Raw genomic sequence first — 14,369 nt, 5'->3', positions numbered from 1 at the left:
AATCACAATGCATAGCAATAAGACAATTTACGAAACACACAGCCTTTAGAATTAGTGTACACACAGAAGCCTCTGGAAATGCACCAGCCATTCCTGACTGCCTAGGACGGGGAGGCTGGGCTCACATTCTTTCTTCTAATTCCTGGGAGTCTGGGCAGAAAGAACACATGCCCTGTAAGAGCCCACACGTCATAATACGAGCCTACGCGGGCTGCAGCGACAGGCCGGCCTCACGGGGCTGCGCAGAAACACAGCTAAAGTGGGGGACTGCCAGGTCCCAATCCCGTGTGTGTGCTGGCGGGGCGGGGGACAGCTGCTCAGCATCTCTGTGCTGCAGTGTCCTCACCTGTAAAACCCGGGGACAGGAGCCCCTGCAGCTCTTCCCAGGACAGGCCCTCCCCGTCCCTCGGAGGAGAGCAGGAGAGCTGGCGGGGTGGTGCTGGCTCCTGTCCCCGTCTGCCACGGGCTCGGCCTGCCCCTCAGCGCCACTTCCCACAGGCTGTCCAGCGGACCTGACGCGCCGTCGTTCCTCCCTCACGAGTCGCTGACGTCCCCGGCTCCCTCGGGAAGAGCTGGAGTCTCCGATGCCCTGGCGGCCTCGACGCCTGGTGCCCGTGACCCCCCTGACCTCGCCCCGTCCAGCTCGCCCGGCCGTCCCGCGCTCTTCCTTCAGGGACTTGGCGCCTCCTGTCCCTTCTGCAGAAACGCCCTTCCCGCAGATGCCCCCACTGGCCGCTGGCTGCCCCTCCCTGACCCCTGCCCGGCTCCTCCGCCCCTTCCTCTGGACATGCCGCAGTCTACCTGACGGCACGTGGGTGTCTGTCTAACTGAGGGCCTGCGTGTCAACACCCGCCCCCCACGTGTCAGGAGAACGGCGCGTCGCCCGTTTGTGCACGGTCCGCCCCGCACCTGGACGGCCGCGGGCACAGACGGAGCGCCGCCGCGGCGCCCGCTGACCTGTCCCAGCCACGCGGCCGCCTTGCTGCTGCTCGCACCTGCTCCCCACGCCGTCCCGCCTCTTTCCATGCTCGCTCCCCGCCCAGGTCACGCCTTCTCAGTTATCACGTCCTCACAGAGGTGTTCCCACATCGCCCCATCTAAAAGGTCATTTACCCAATTAACTGTAACCCCTTTCTCTGATTGATTTCCCTACATACCATCGGCCTCGACCTGAAATTGCACCTATTTTTTCCCCTGCTGACCGCCTGGCTCTCCCACCAGAAGACAACACGCCTCACTCGCCCCATACGCCTGCCTACCGCCGAGAAGAGCGCCCGGCAAGCGTCAGGCTCCCGAGCGTGAACTACCGCAGCCTCACAACGTCATCAAGGACACACACGTGGGAGACCAGACTACAAGTGGCCTCACCCCGAGCTGCCGCGGTGTCTTTCTCAACGACCTGCAGCAACGGGGCGGAGGGCTCCCCCCTCCAGTCCCTATGTCCAGGGGGGCAGCCCCAAAGCGCTCCTAGCACCCACAGCGCCCCGGGAACGCCCCCGATCGCTTCCTGTGTGCGTTAGGCGCTGCGCCGCAGAGGCTGCCGGGCTGAACGGACACGTGAGCTCAGAGGAGGGCGGGGGAGAGAGAAGTACAGGAGGAACTTCGGAACCCGCTTTCCTACATTCTCTCCTCCAGAACAGGGGAAGAGACGGGGTAGGACAACTCCTGAGGGACACACAGGCTACAAATACTATGGTTTACGTTGTGAGGAAAACGGCAGGATCTCACCATATTTGACGTCTGGAACCGTGACAGAACTCTCCGCAATGTTGGTGGACAGAATGATCTATCAAACATCAAAAACAGAATGTGACATGCTCACTATATACAGGAAATCATCAGGTACTGGGCTCAAATTTTGAAATGAGCCATTTTTTCTATTTCATACAGAAGTCACAGTTAGTCAAGGGTCCGGGGCCGGGGGACGAGGAGGAGGAGTCAGTGCAGTGCGGGCTCAGCAGCCAAACCTGCTCTGAATCCCAGCTCTGCTCCACCCCAGCCTAGGACCCTGGACTACTTAACCTCAGTTTTCTCATCTATAAAATGGAGATAACAATAATATCTTCCCTATTACTTGAGTTAATAAATGTGAAATGCTTAGAACTGCTCCGGGCGTGAACCAAGTGCTCAATCAATATTAGCTATTACCTGTAGTACCGGCATCCAATCATTGGACACCTACTTCATGTCAGGCACTGTAGCACTACCACAATTTAAGTACGGACATATAGTATTATAATTAACCTTCTTAACAGCTCTGCAAGGTAAATATTATCGACTCTACTTTCCAACAGTAAAATTAAGTCTGAGAAGTGATGTGCTCAGAGGCCCACACCTACAGGGGACAGAGACCCATGTCATCTGTCCAACTCCCCACACATGCTCTTAACCCCTACACCTCAATGTTAAGATACAGCCTTTTCCTGGTGGAATCATTCCAGGGGTCCAGTGGAAGCCCCCGATGTACAGAAAACTAGGCCCATGCAACACAGAAGGTTCATAAAAGCGGCAGGCAAGAAACAGGGCAAAGACCGCTCCCCCCGCCCTCAGATAGGATAGCTTCAGGGGGTCCTGGAATTACCCAGGGGCGCAGAGCACAACCAAGCCCAAGTCCCCAGGAAGGCCTGCAGTTCAGAAGAGCCCCGAGCTGCCATGCAAGGTCTAGGCTGCCCCTAGAGAGGCAGGACCTTCTCACTGGAATCAAGGGGGCTGGCCTGCATGTCTGGGGTCCCTGATGATCTCAGGCAGCACCAGAAGGGTTGTGATAAGACAATCCCATCATTCACACATAAAAAAGAAAATTAAAGAAATACTCTTAAACCAGGACTAAGAATGTGGGTTCTAGCCAAAATCTCCAGAGCAGTGCCAGGGACAAGAGGACAGTCCCACAGTTTGAGAACTGCTGCAGGTAAGAGGCACTGAAATCCACTAGAAACAATGTCCTGAGGCTGAGGAAATAAAAAACCTTAGCAAACTGATTTATAAAATAAAGACAAAATGAAATAACATACTTGGCTCATCAGGCAAGTGCTTGTTTAGCTACAGAACATATCGTACAAACAGCTGGAATGTCAGCACTTCTCATTAGCAGAGTCTCTAAGAAAAATGTACCTAAGTGCTCAGAACTGGTCTCCCAGCTGTCCTACCTTTCTGTACCCAGGCACTGGACTTAAAAACACATTATTCTGTTCTTCCAAAGTCACACTTGAATGGAGTGGGTAGACCTGTAACCTAAGAAAGAAGTAAATGAAATAAAATATCCATAAAGAGCAGATATATATGAAAATGAATAACTACTCACTGAGATCATTAAAATTATTTAAGCTAGAAACAATACAATGCTTTACAAGTAAAAATACAACAGTATCATTTTAAACACACCTTTTATGAACCATGTTTGTGAGAAGTTCATGCATATAGTTTATTTCACCCAGACCTAGGGAAGAAAAAAAGTGGAAGGGGAAAAAAAAAAAAGATTTGTATTTATTTCTAAAAATCAACCTTTAAATTAAGATGACATCTTTTATAAATACGGCTCTACCAATTCATTTTATCTGACTTTTTTATCCTCTTCACCTAAATATATCAGAATTACAAGTGAAAAATGCATAATGAGTAACTCAAAAATATGAGAAAAACCATATTCTTTCTATGTTTTCCTTCCCACAGCAATGACTGCCTGTGAGTGCTGGCCATATGAGATGAGTAATTTTACATTCCTCTCTTCCCCCCACTGGTTTTCCAAATGCCCCACTTTGATTATGCAAAATTTTACAACCAAAAAATAATATTTAAAAAGTCTTCGTCACAGAGATGTGTTAAATTTTTTTTCATAAGGTTCATATTTGTAAATAAAGCAGGACTGCAGATATAATTAGTTAAGATGAGGTCACAGTGGAGAAAAATAGGCCTTTATTCCAATAGGACTGGTGTCCTCGTAAGAAGACACCCGCACAGAAAACGCCATGTAACGATCAAGGCAGAGATAGAAGTATTGTGGCCACAAGCCAAGGAAGGCCAAAGACTGGTGGCCAAGAGAAGCTGGGAAGAGTCAAGGAAGGATTCTACCCAGAGCCTCAGAGGGCGCAGGGCCCTGCTGACACCTTGAATTTGAACTTCTAGTCTCCAGCAGAGTGAAAGAATAAATTTCTCTTGTTCTAAGCCTTCCGGTTTATAGCACTTTGTTACAGAAGCCCTAAAAAAACTAACACAGAACCATTCCCAAAAGATCAATTAATGAAATAAATGTATTGTCAAATGAACTCACATAAACACATAAAAGACAAACAACAAACTAAACTGTAAAATATCATTTATACATATTTTATTCAGGCAATGTTTAGCAGTTAGAAAGCATTTATTTCAGACCAGGTGTTCTTAAGATAGTACTGCCCTGACTCTCCTTTGGTCATTTCTTCCTTGATACAATATTATGCACACAGCAATCACTGACAAATATTTATTGGGACAAATGCAACTCCATCCCACTGTCAGCTAATGCTTGTTTTCTGGATATAAAACTAATCCGTATCAACCTAAGCAAAACATGATCAAAGTTTTAAACTCTCATGTTGCATTCCAAAGTAAAATGTTACTTTTATTCATGCTTTTTGTTCTCCACCACAATTAGCACAAATACTCATATGTTCTACATATTACCTTCCAACAACAAAAAATACATGAATTATTGTCATAAGGTTTCATCAAGCTATACCACTTGATTAAAAAATCAAAATCATCATTTTGAAAAAGTACAATTTAACAAAAATTAATCTTTAAGTATCTTAAGAGATTATTTTGTCAAATACTGAAGAAAAAGGAACTCAAGGGCTACCTTGATGATTTTCATGGTATTACAATAATGATATTATTATTAAATAAGCTTTAAATAAAGATTGATGACAATTACTTCACATTTATAACCATATATATGAAAGAGCAAATTTAACATAGCCAATTTTTTCTGAAGGGGGTCAGACTGCCCTCAAAAAGTTAAACTGTTCATTATCAACGTTTTTAGCAACACAAAGGTTATAGTAAGAAGTCAAACTGAAAATCACGTTTATTCACATTCCCAGAGTCTAAAAAGAATAAACCCGCACTACAAATACCGTATTTCACAATATGTGCGAGACACAAACTAGTCTCCATCCAGTGCAGATTCTAGATCACGAAAGAATGACACTCACCTGGCAGAAACACCAACACACTGCTCCGCTCTGACACAAACGGGGTGCCCGACCAGGTCTTGGTCCTGTTAAAATGTGAAGCGCACAAATATTAATCAAGGGTAAGTAGCCACTGTTTTTCCAGAATCCTCATATTATGGCTTCTGACCCTGAAAGGTTCTTACATCTAGGTCATCGAGTATAATTTTCCTTCTTTTACATAAGAAAACACAGGGGCCCCAGGACGTGAGACACTGTCCAAAGCCCCAGGATCACCCAAGGGACTCCAAGCCTCTTGACTACTTTCTCCCATTAAAACTCACTATCGGGCTTCCCTGGTGGCACAGTGGTTGGGAGTCCTCCTGCCGATGCAGGGGACACGGGTTCGTGCCCTGGTCCCGGAAGATCCCACATGCCGTGGAGCGGCTGGGCCCGTGAGCCATGGCCGCTGAGCCTGCGCGTCCGGAGCCTGTGCTCCGCAACGGGAGAGGCCGCAACGGTGAGAGGCCTGCGTACCGCAAAAAAAACAAAACAAAACAAAACTCACTATTCACAAAAGTCTTCTTTGAAATTCAGTTACTGTAATCCAGAACCTCAAAATACAAAACATTTAGAAAAACTACTACAAACAAAACTTAAACTCTAAGGAATCCAAACTTATTAGAAAGCATTTTTATAGACCAAGATCTCAAACTGTCCTCTGGCCTCCCTGCTGCTATCAACATATTCATGTTGCATGAAGTGAGAACTTTCATTCCTCCACAAACCCTTTAGCCCCTCCCCTGGGCCAGGCCCTCCTCCATGCAGGCAGGCACAGCAGAAAGACAGACAAGGTCCCCACTCTTTGGAGCTTACATTCTAGCTAGAGAGACAGACAAGAAACAAGGAAATCAGACCCTTCAGTTCAGCAGTAAGACCATGACAAGAACAAACGGGACAAAGAGCCACGGAGCTGCAGTTACTAGTTTACCCCTCTCATCCCCTCCTCTTTCTCTGTGGTTACTCTTCCCAGGCACAGCATGGATTGTTGTTTCTTGACTGTTCCAAGAAAAAAATAAAGATTAGAGTGGAAATCAATGAAATAGAAAAAGAAAAACAAAAACCTAGCTCTTTGATTCATACTGTCAGACTCGCTGTTCAAATGCACGATCCTCCTCGTGTCCATTGAAGTAGGTAGGAGCCTTTGCGCACACTGGACGAGCGGTCCTGTCATCTTTCACGGTGACGAGTTACGGAAGCCGTGAGGGTCACTGGTTAATTGCTGCTCGTCCTTCCTCTGACTTCTCTCCAAGTTTTGATCCTTCTGGGATGATTTTTTCCTGAGCTGAGCTGACTCCACGGAGGGGTCAGCCTTTTCTGCGAGTGCACATGGCGTATTGCTGGGGAGACGAGGGTGTGGAGTCGTTTGTCGGGGCCTGGGTGTCGGGGTGGGGGGCGCTTTAGCCACAGTGACCATGCAGTTGCCTGTGGGAAGTGGCTCCAGGGCACAGCCTTCTCGCCATGGACTGAGATGCAGCTTGTGCTTTATGAGAGAGCCTTCGGGGAGGACAGCTGAAGGACTGCTCCAAGGATACCTGTTGGGTTGGGTCATAAAGCTGCCACATCAAAAAACAGAGCAGAGGCCACATTTCCGAATGCTCGCCACGGGCCAGGCACGAGTCTAAGTATTTTCCGTGTACTTACGCATTTACCCCTCATTCCCCCAGTGAGGTACCCGCTGTTAACACCCGGACTTCTCAGTGGTGCAGCCGACACACAGAAGGAGTAGCCTGCTCGGGTTACCCTGGGAAGTGCTGGGACCGAGACTAGGACCCAGACGTACGGCTACAGCCCGCAACTTTAACCGTGTTGTCGTGTTACCTCTCTTGAAATGACTTGTCTGGAGAGGGATTAAGAGAGAATGATTAAGGGACTTCCCTGGTGGGGCAGTGGTTAAGAATCTGCCTGCCAGTGCAAGGGACATGGGTTCGAGCCCTGATCCCACAGGCTGTGGAGCAACTAAACTCATGTGCCATGCCACAACTACTGAGCCCGCGCCCCTCAACAAGAGAAGCCACCGCAGTGAGAAGCCCACGCACCGCAACGAAGAGTAGCCCCCACTCGCTGCAACTAAAGCCCACGCGCAGCAATGAAGACCCAACACGGCCCCCCAAAAATTAATTAATTAATTAATTTTTGGGGGGCCGTGTTGGGTCTTCATTGCTGCGCGTGGGCTTTAGTTGCAGCGAGTGGGGGCTACTCTTCGTTGCGGTGCGTGGGCTTCTCACTGCGGTGGCTTCTCTTGTTGAGGGGCGCGGGCTCAGTAGTTGTGGCATGGCACATGAGTTTAGTTGCTCCACAGCCTGTGGGATCAGGGCTCGAACCCATGTCCCTTGCACTGGCAGGCAGATTCTTAACCACTGCCCCACCAGGGAAGTCCCTTAATCATTCTCTCTTAATCCCTCTCCAGACAAGTCATTTCAAGAGAGGTAACACGACAACACGGTTAAAGTTGCGGGCTGTAGCCGTACGTCTGGGTCCTAGTCTCGGTCCCAGCACTTCCCAGGGTAACCCGAGCAGGCTACTCCTTCTGTGTGTCGGCTGCACCACTGAGAAGTCCGGGTGTTAACAGCGGGTACCTCACTGGGGGAATGAGGGGTAAATGCGTAAGTACACGGAAAATACTTAGACTCGTGCCTGGCCCGTGGCGAGCATTCGGAAATGTGGCCTCTGCTCTGTTTTTTGATGTGGCAGCTTTATGACCCAACCCAACAGGTATCCTTGGAGCAGTCCTTCAGCTGTCCTCCCCGAAGGCTCTCTCATAAAGCACAAGCTGCATCTCAGTCCATGGCGAGAAGGCTGTGCCCTGGAGCCACTTCCCACAGGCAACTGCATGGTCACTGTGGCTAAAGCGCCCCCCACCCCGACACCCAGGCCCCGACAAACGACTCCACACCCTCGTCTCCCCAGCAATACGCCATGTGCACTCGCAGAAAAGGCTGACCCCTCCGTGGAGTCAGCTCAGCTCAGGAAAAAATCATCCCAGAAGGATCAAAACTTGGAGAGAAGTCAGAGGAAGGACGAGCAGCAATTAACCAGTGACCCTCACGGCTTCCGTAACTCGTCACCGTGAAAGATGACAGGACCGCTCGTCCAGTGTGCGCAAAGGCTCCTACCTACTTCAATGGACACGAGGAGGATCGTGCATTTGAACAGCGAGTCTGACAGTATGAAATGCTGCTGCTTAGAACTTAAAACCGGTTCCGATAAAGGAAATCTCTGAATAAGACTAAACGTACAAAAAGCAAAAAATTCAAGAAGACACCCGAATGCGCCACCAACTCCTATTATTGTGCTGGAACACAAATGCCTTACCTTTTCTCTGATCACAACTGGTTTTAGAGGCCCAACTCAATCGCAGGCTCTGGTAATTCGTATCTTCATCACAAACCAGAGTTCTAGTCAAACAAAAATCTATAACTGTCATTTAAAAAAGGTAATGTAAATACCAGGCTAGCAAGAAATAGTTGTGTAACAATCACAATGCATAGCAATAAGACAATTTACGAAACACACAGCCTTTAGAATTAGTGTACACACAGAAGCCTCTGGAAATGCACCAGCCATTCCTGACTGCCTAGGACGGGGAGGCTGGGCTCACATTCTTTCTTCTAATTCCTGGGAGTCTGGGCAGAAAGAACACATGCCCTGTAAGAGCCCACACGTCATAATACGAGCCTACGCGGGCTGCAGCGACAGGCCGGCCTCACGGGGCTGCGCAGAAACACAGCTAAAGTGGGGGACTGCCAGGTCCCAATCCCGTGTGTGTGCTGGCGGGGCGGGGGACAGCTGCTCAGCATCTCTGTGCTGCAGTGTCCTCACCTGTAAAACCCGGGGACAGGAGCCCCTGCAGCTCTTCCCAGGACAGGCCCTCCCCGTCCCTCGGAGGAGAGCAGGAGAGCTGGCGGGGTGGTGCTGGCTCCTGTCCCCGTCTGCCACGGGCTCGGCCTGCCCCTCAGCGCCACTTCCCACAGGCTGTCCAGCGGACCTGACGCGCCGTCGTTCCTCCCTCACGAGTCGCTGACGTCCCCGGCTCCCTCGGGAAGAGCTGGAGTCTCCGATGCCCTGGCGGCCTCGACGCCTGGTGCCCGTGACCCCCCTGACCTCGCCCCGTCCAGCTCGCCCGGCCGTCCCGCGCTCTTCCTTCAGGGACTTGGCGCCTCCTGTCCCTTCTGCAGAAACGCCCTTCCCGCAGATGCCCCCACTGGCCGCTGGCTGCCCCTCCCTGACCCCTGCCCGGCTCCTCCGCCCCTTCCTCTGGACATGCCGCAGTCTACCTGACGGCACGTGGGTGTCTGTCTAACTGAGGGCCTGCGTGTCAACACCCGCCCCCCACGTGTCAGGAGAACGGCGCGTCGCCCGTTTGTGCACTGTCCGCCCCGCACCTGGACGGCCGCGGGCACAGACGGAGCGCCGCCGCGGCGCCCGCTGACCTGTCCCAGCCACGCGGCCGCCTTGCTGCTGCTCGCACCTGCTCCCCACGCCGTCCCGCCTCTTTCCATGCTCGCTCCCCGCCCAGGTCACGCCTTCTCAGTTATCACGTCCTCACAGAGGTGTTCCCACATCGCCCCATCTAAAAGGTCATTTACCCAATTAACTGTAACCCCTTTCTCTGATTGATTTCCCTACATACCATCGGCCTCGACCTGAAATTGCACCTATTTTTTCCCCTGCTGACCGCCTGGCTCTCCCACCAGAAGACAACACGCCTCACTCGCCCCATACGCCTGCCTACCGCCGAGAAGAGCGCCCGGCAAGCGTCAGGCTCCCGAGCGTGAACTACCGCAGCCTCACAACGTCATCAAGGACACACACGTGGGAGACCAGACTACAAGTGGCCTCACCCCGAGCTGCCGCGGTGTCTTTCTCAACGACCTGCAGCAACGGGGCGGAGGGCTCCCCCCTCCAGTCCCTATGTCCAGGGGGGCAGCCCCAAAGCGCTCCTAGCACCCACAGCGCCCCGGGAACGCCCCCGATCGCTTCCTGTGTGCGTTAGGCGCTGCGCCGCAGAGGCTGCCGGGCTGAACGGACACGTGAGCTCAGAGGAGGGCGGGGGAGAGAGAAGTACAGGAGGAACTTCGGAACCCGCTTTCCTACATTCTCTCCTCCAGAACAGGGGAAGAGACGGGGTAGGACAACTCCTGAGGGACACACAGGCTACAAATACTATGGTTTACGTTGTGAGGAAAACGGCAGGATCTCACCATATTTGACGTCTGGAACCGTGACAGAACTCTCCGCAATGTTGGTGGACAGAATGATCTATCAAACATCAAAAACAGAATGTGACATGCTCACTATATACAGGAAATCATCAGGTACTGGGCTCAAATTTTGAAATGAGCCATTTTTTCTATTTCATACAGAAGTCACAGTTAGTCAAGGGTCCGGGGCCGGGGGACGAGGAGGAGGAGTCAGTGCAGTGCGGGCTCAGCAGCCAAACCTGCTCTGAATCCCAGCTCTGCTCCACCCCAGCCTAGGACCCTGGACTACTTAACCTCAGTTTTCTCATCTATAAAATGGAGATAACAATAATATCTTCCCTATTACTTGAGTTAATAAATGTGAAATGCTTAGAACTGCTCCGGGCGTGAACCAAGTGCTCAATCAATATTAGCTATTACCTGTAGTACCGGCATCCAATCATTGGACACCTACTTCATGTCAGGCACTGTAGCACTACCACAATTTAAGTACGGACATATAGTATTATAATTAACCTTCTTAACAGCTCTGCAAGGTAAATATTATCGACTCTACTTTCAAACAGTAAAATTAAGTCTGAGAAGTGATGTGCTCAGAGGCCCACACCTACAGGGGACAGAGACCCATGTCATCTGTCCAACTCCCCACACATGCTCTTAACCCCTACACCTCAATGTTAAGATACAGCCTTTTCCTGGTGGAATCATTCCAGGGGTCCAGTGGAAGCCCCCGATGTACAGAAAACTAGGCCCATGCAACACAGAAGGTTCATAAAAGCGGCAGGCAAGAAACAGGGCAAAGACCGCTCCCCCCGCCCTCAGATAGGATAGCTTCAGGGGGTCCTGGAATTACCCAGGGGCGCAGAGCACAACCAAGCCCAAGTCCCCAGGAAGGCCTGCAGTTCAGAAGAGCCCCGAGCTGCCATGCAAGGTCTAGGCTGCCCCTAGAGAGGCAGGACCTTCTCACTGGAATCAAGGGGGCTGGCCTGCATGTCTGGGGTCCCTGATGATCTCAGGCAGCACCAGAAGGGTTGTGATAAGACAATCCCATCATTCACACATAAAAAAGAAAATTAAAGAAATACTCTTAAACCAGGACTAAGAATGTGGGTTCTAGCCAAAATCTCCAGAGCAGTGCCAGGGACAAGAGGACAGTCCCACAGTTTGAGAACTGCTGCAGGTAAGAGGCACTGAAATCCACTAGAAACAATGTCCTGAGGCTGAGGAAATAAAAAACCTTAGCAAACTGATTTATAAAATAAAGACAAAATGAAATAACATACTTGGCTCATCAGGCAAGTGCTTGTTTAGCTACAGAACATATCGTACAAACAGCTGGAATGTCAGCACTTCTCATTAGCAGAGTCTCTAAGAAAAATGTACCTAAGTGCTCAGAACTGGTCTCCCAGCTGTCCTACCTTTCTGTACCCAGGCACTGGACTTAAAAACACATTATTCTGTTCTTCCAAAGTCACACTTGAATGGAGTGGGTAGACCTGTAACCTAAGAAAGAAGTAAATGAAATAAAATATCCATAAAGAGTAGATATATATGAAAATGAATAACTACTCACTGAGATCACTAAAATTATTTAAGCTAGAAACAATACAATGCTTTACAAGTAAAAATACAACAGTATCATTTTAAACACACCTTTTATGAACCATGTTTGTGAGAAGTTCATGCATATAGTTTATTTCACCCAGACCTAGGGAAGAAAAAAAGTGGAAGGGGAAAAAAAAAAAAGATTTGTATTTATTTCTAAAAATCAACCTTTAAATTAAGATGACATCTTTTATAAATACGGCTCTACCAATTCATTTTATCTGACTTTTTTATCCTCTTCACCTAAATATATCAGAATTACAAGTGAAAAATGCATAATGAGTAACTCAAAAATATGAGAAAAACCATATTCTTTCTATGTTTTCCTTCCCACAGCAATGACTGCCTGTGAGTGCTGGCCATATGAGATGAGTAATTTTACATTCCTCTCTTCCCCCCACTGGTTTTCCAAATGCCCCACTTTGATTATGCAAAATTTTACAACCAAAAAATAATATTTAAAAAGTCTTCGTCACAGAGATGTGTTAAATTTTTTTTCATAAGGTTCATATTTGTAAATAAAGCAGGACTGCAGATATAATTAGTTAAGATGAGGTCACAGTGGAGAAAAATAGGCCTTTATTCCAATAGGACTGGTGTCCTCGTAAGAAGACACCCGCACAGAAAACGCCATGTAACGATCAAGGCAGAGATAGAAGTATTGTGGCCACAAGCCAAGGAAGGCCAAAGACTGGTGGCCAAGAGAAGCTGGGAAGAGTCAAGGAAGGATTCTACCCAGAGCCTCAGAGGGCGCAGGGCCCTGCTGACACCTTGAATTTGAACTTCTAGTCTCCAGCAGAGTGAAAGAATAAATTTCTCTTGTTCTAAGCCTTCCGGTTTATAGCACTTTGTTACAGAAGCCCTAAAAAAACTAACACAGAACCATTCCCAAAAGATCAATTAATGAAATAAATGTATTGTCAAATGAACTCACATAAACACATAAAAGACAAACAACAAACTAAACTGTAAAATATCATTTATACATATTTTATTCAGGCAATGTTTAGCAGTTAGAAAGCATTTATTTCAGACCAGGTGTTCTTAAGATAGTACTGCCCTGACTCTCCTTTGGTCATTTCTTCCTTGATACAATATTATGCACACAGCAATCACTGACAAATATTTATTGGGACAAATGCAACTCCATCCCACTGTCAGCTAATGCTTGTTTTCTGGATATAAAACTAATCCGTATCAACCTAAGCAAAACATGATCAAAGTTTTAAACTCTCATGTTGCATTCCAAAGTAAAATGTTACTTTTATTCATGCTTTTTGTTCTCCACCACAATTAGCACAAATACTCATATGTTCTACATATTACCTTCCAACAACAAAAAATACATGAATTATTGTCATAAGGTTTCATCAAGCTATACCACTTGATTAAAAAATCAAAATCATCATTTTGAAAAAGTACAATTTAACAAAAATTAATCTTTAAGTATCTTAAGAGATTATTTTGTCAAATACTGAAGAAAAAGGAACTCAAGGGCTACCTTGATGATTTTCATGGTATTACAATAATGATATTATTATTAAATAAGCTTTAAATAAAGATTGATGACAATTACTTCACATTTATAACCATATATATGAAAGAGCAAATTTAACATAGCCAATTTTTTCTGAAGGGGGTCAGACTGCCCTCAAAAAGTTAAACTGTTCATTATCAACGTTTTTAGCAACACAAAGGTTATAGTAAGAAGTCAAACTGAAAATCACGTTTATTCACATTCCCAGAGTCTAAAAAGAATAAACCCGCACTACAAATACCGTATTTCACAATATGTGCGAGACACAAACTAGTCTCCATCCAGTGCAGATTCTAGATCACGAAAGAATGACACTCACCTGGCAGAAACACCAACACACTGCTCCGCTCTGACACAAACGGGGTGCCCGACCAGGTCTTGGTCCTGTTAAAATGTGAAGCGCACAAATATTAATCAAGGGTAAGTAGCCACTGTTTTTCCAGAATCCTCATATTATGGCTTCTGACCCTGAAAGGTTCTTACATCTAGGTCATCGAGTATAATTTTCCTTCTTTTACATAAGAAAACACAGGGGCCCCAGGACGTGAGACACTGTCCAAAGCCCCAGGATCACCCAAGGGACTCCAAGCCTCTTGACTACTTTCTCCCATTAAAACTCACTATCGGGCTTCCCTGGTGGCACAGTGGTTGGGAGTCCTCCTGCCGATGCAGGGGACACGGGTTCGTGCCCTGGTCCCGGAAGATCCCACATGCCGTGGAGCGGCTGGGCCCGTGAGCCATGGCCGCTGAGCCTGCGCGTCCGGAGCCTGTGCTCCGCAACGGGAGAGGCCGCAACGGTGAGAGGCCTGCGTACCG

At 48.2% G+C, this 14,369-nt stretch overlaps 1 protein-coding gene across 1 annotated transcript in view; it reads right to left on the bottom strand.

Annotated features, from left to right (window-relative positions):
- The window catches only part of TDRD9 (tudor domain containing 9), a 130,448-nt gene that overhangs the window by 43,380 nt on the left and 72,699 nt on the right, over positions 1–14,369 (bottom strand). Inside the window, exons 9-13 of the mRNA XM_007128400.2 lie at positions 13,873–13,937; positions 12,065–12,119; positions 11,830–11,914; positions 10,412–10,469; positions 8,523–8,627 (exon numbers count right to left, since the gene is read on the bottom strand). Of these exons, the coding sequence (XP_007128462.2) occupies positions 8,523–8,627; positions 10,412–10,469; positions 11,830–11,914; positions 12,065–12,119; positions 13,873–13,937 (368 nt within the window). The remainder of the gene's footprint in view (positions 1–8,522; positions 8,628–10,411; positions 10,470–11,829; positions 11,915–12,064; positions 12,120–13,872; positions 13,938–14,369) is intronic.

This window comes from Physeter macrocephalus, chromosome 11 (genome assembly GCF_002837175.3).
Source record: "Physeter macrocephalus isolate SW-GA chromosome 11, ASM283717v5, whole genome shotgun sequence".
NCBI lineage: Eukaryota > Metazoa > Chordata > Mammalia > Artiodactyla > Physeteridae > Physeter > Physeter macrocephalus.
This window is presented reverse-complemented; position numbering and strand designations above follow the sequence as displayed.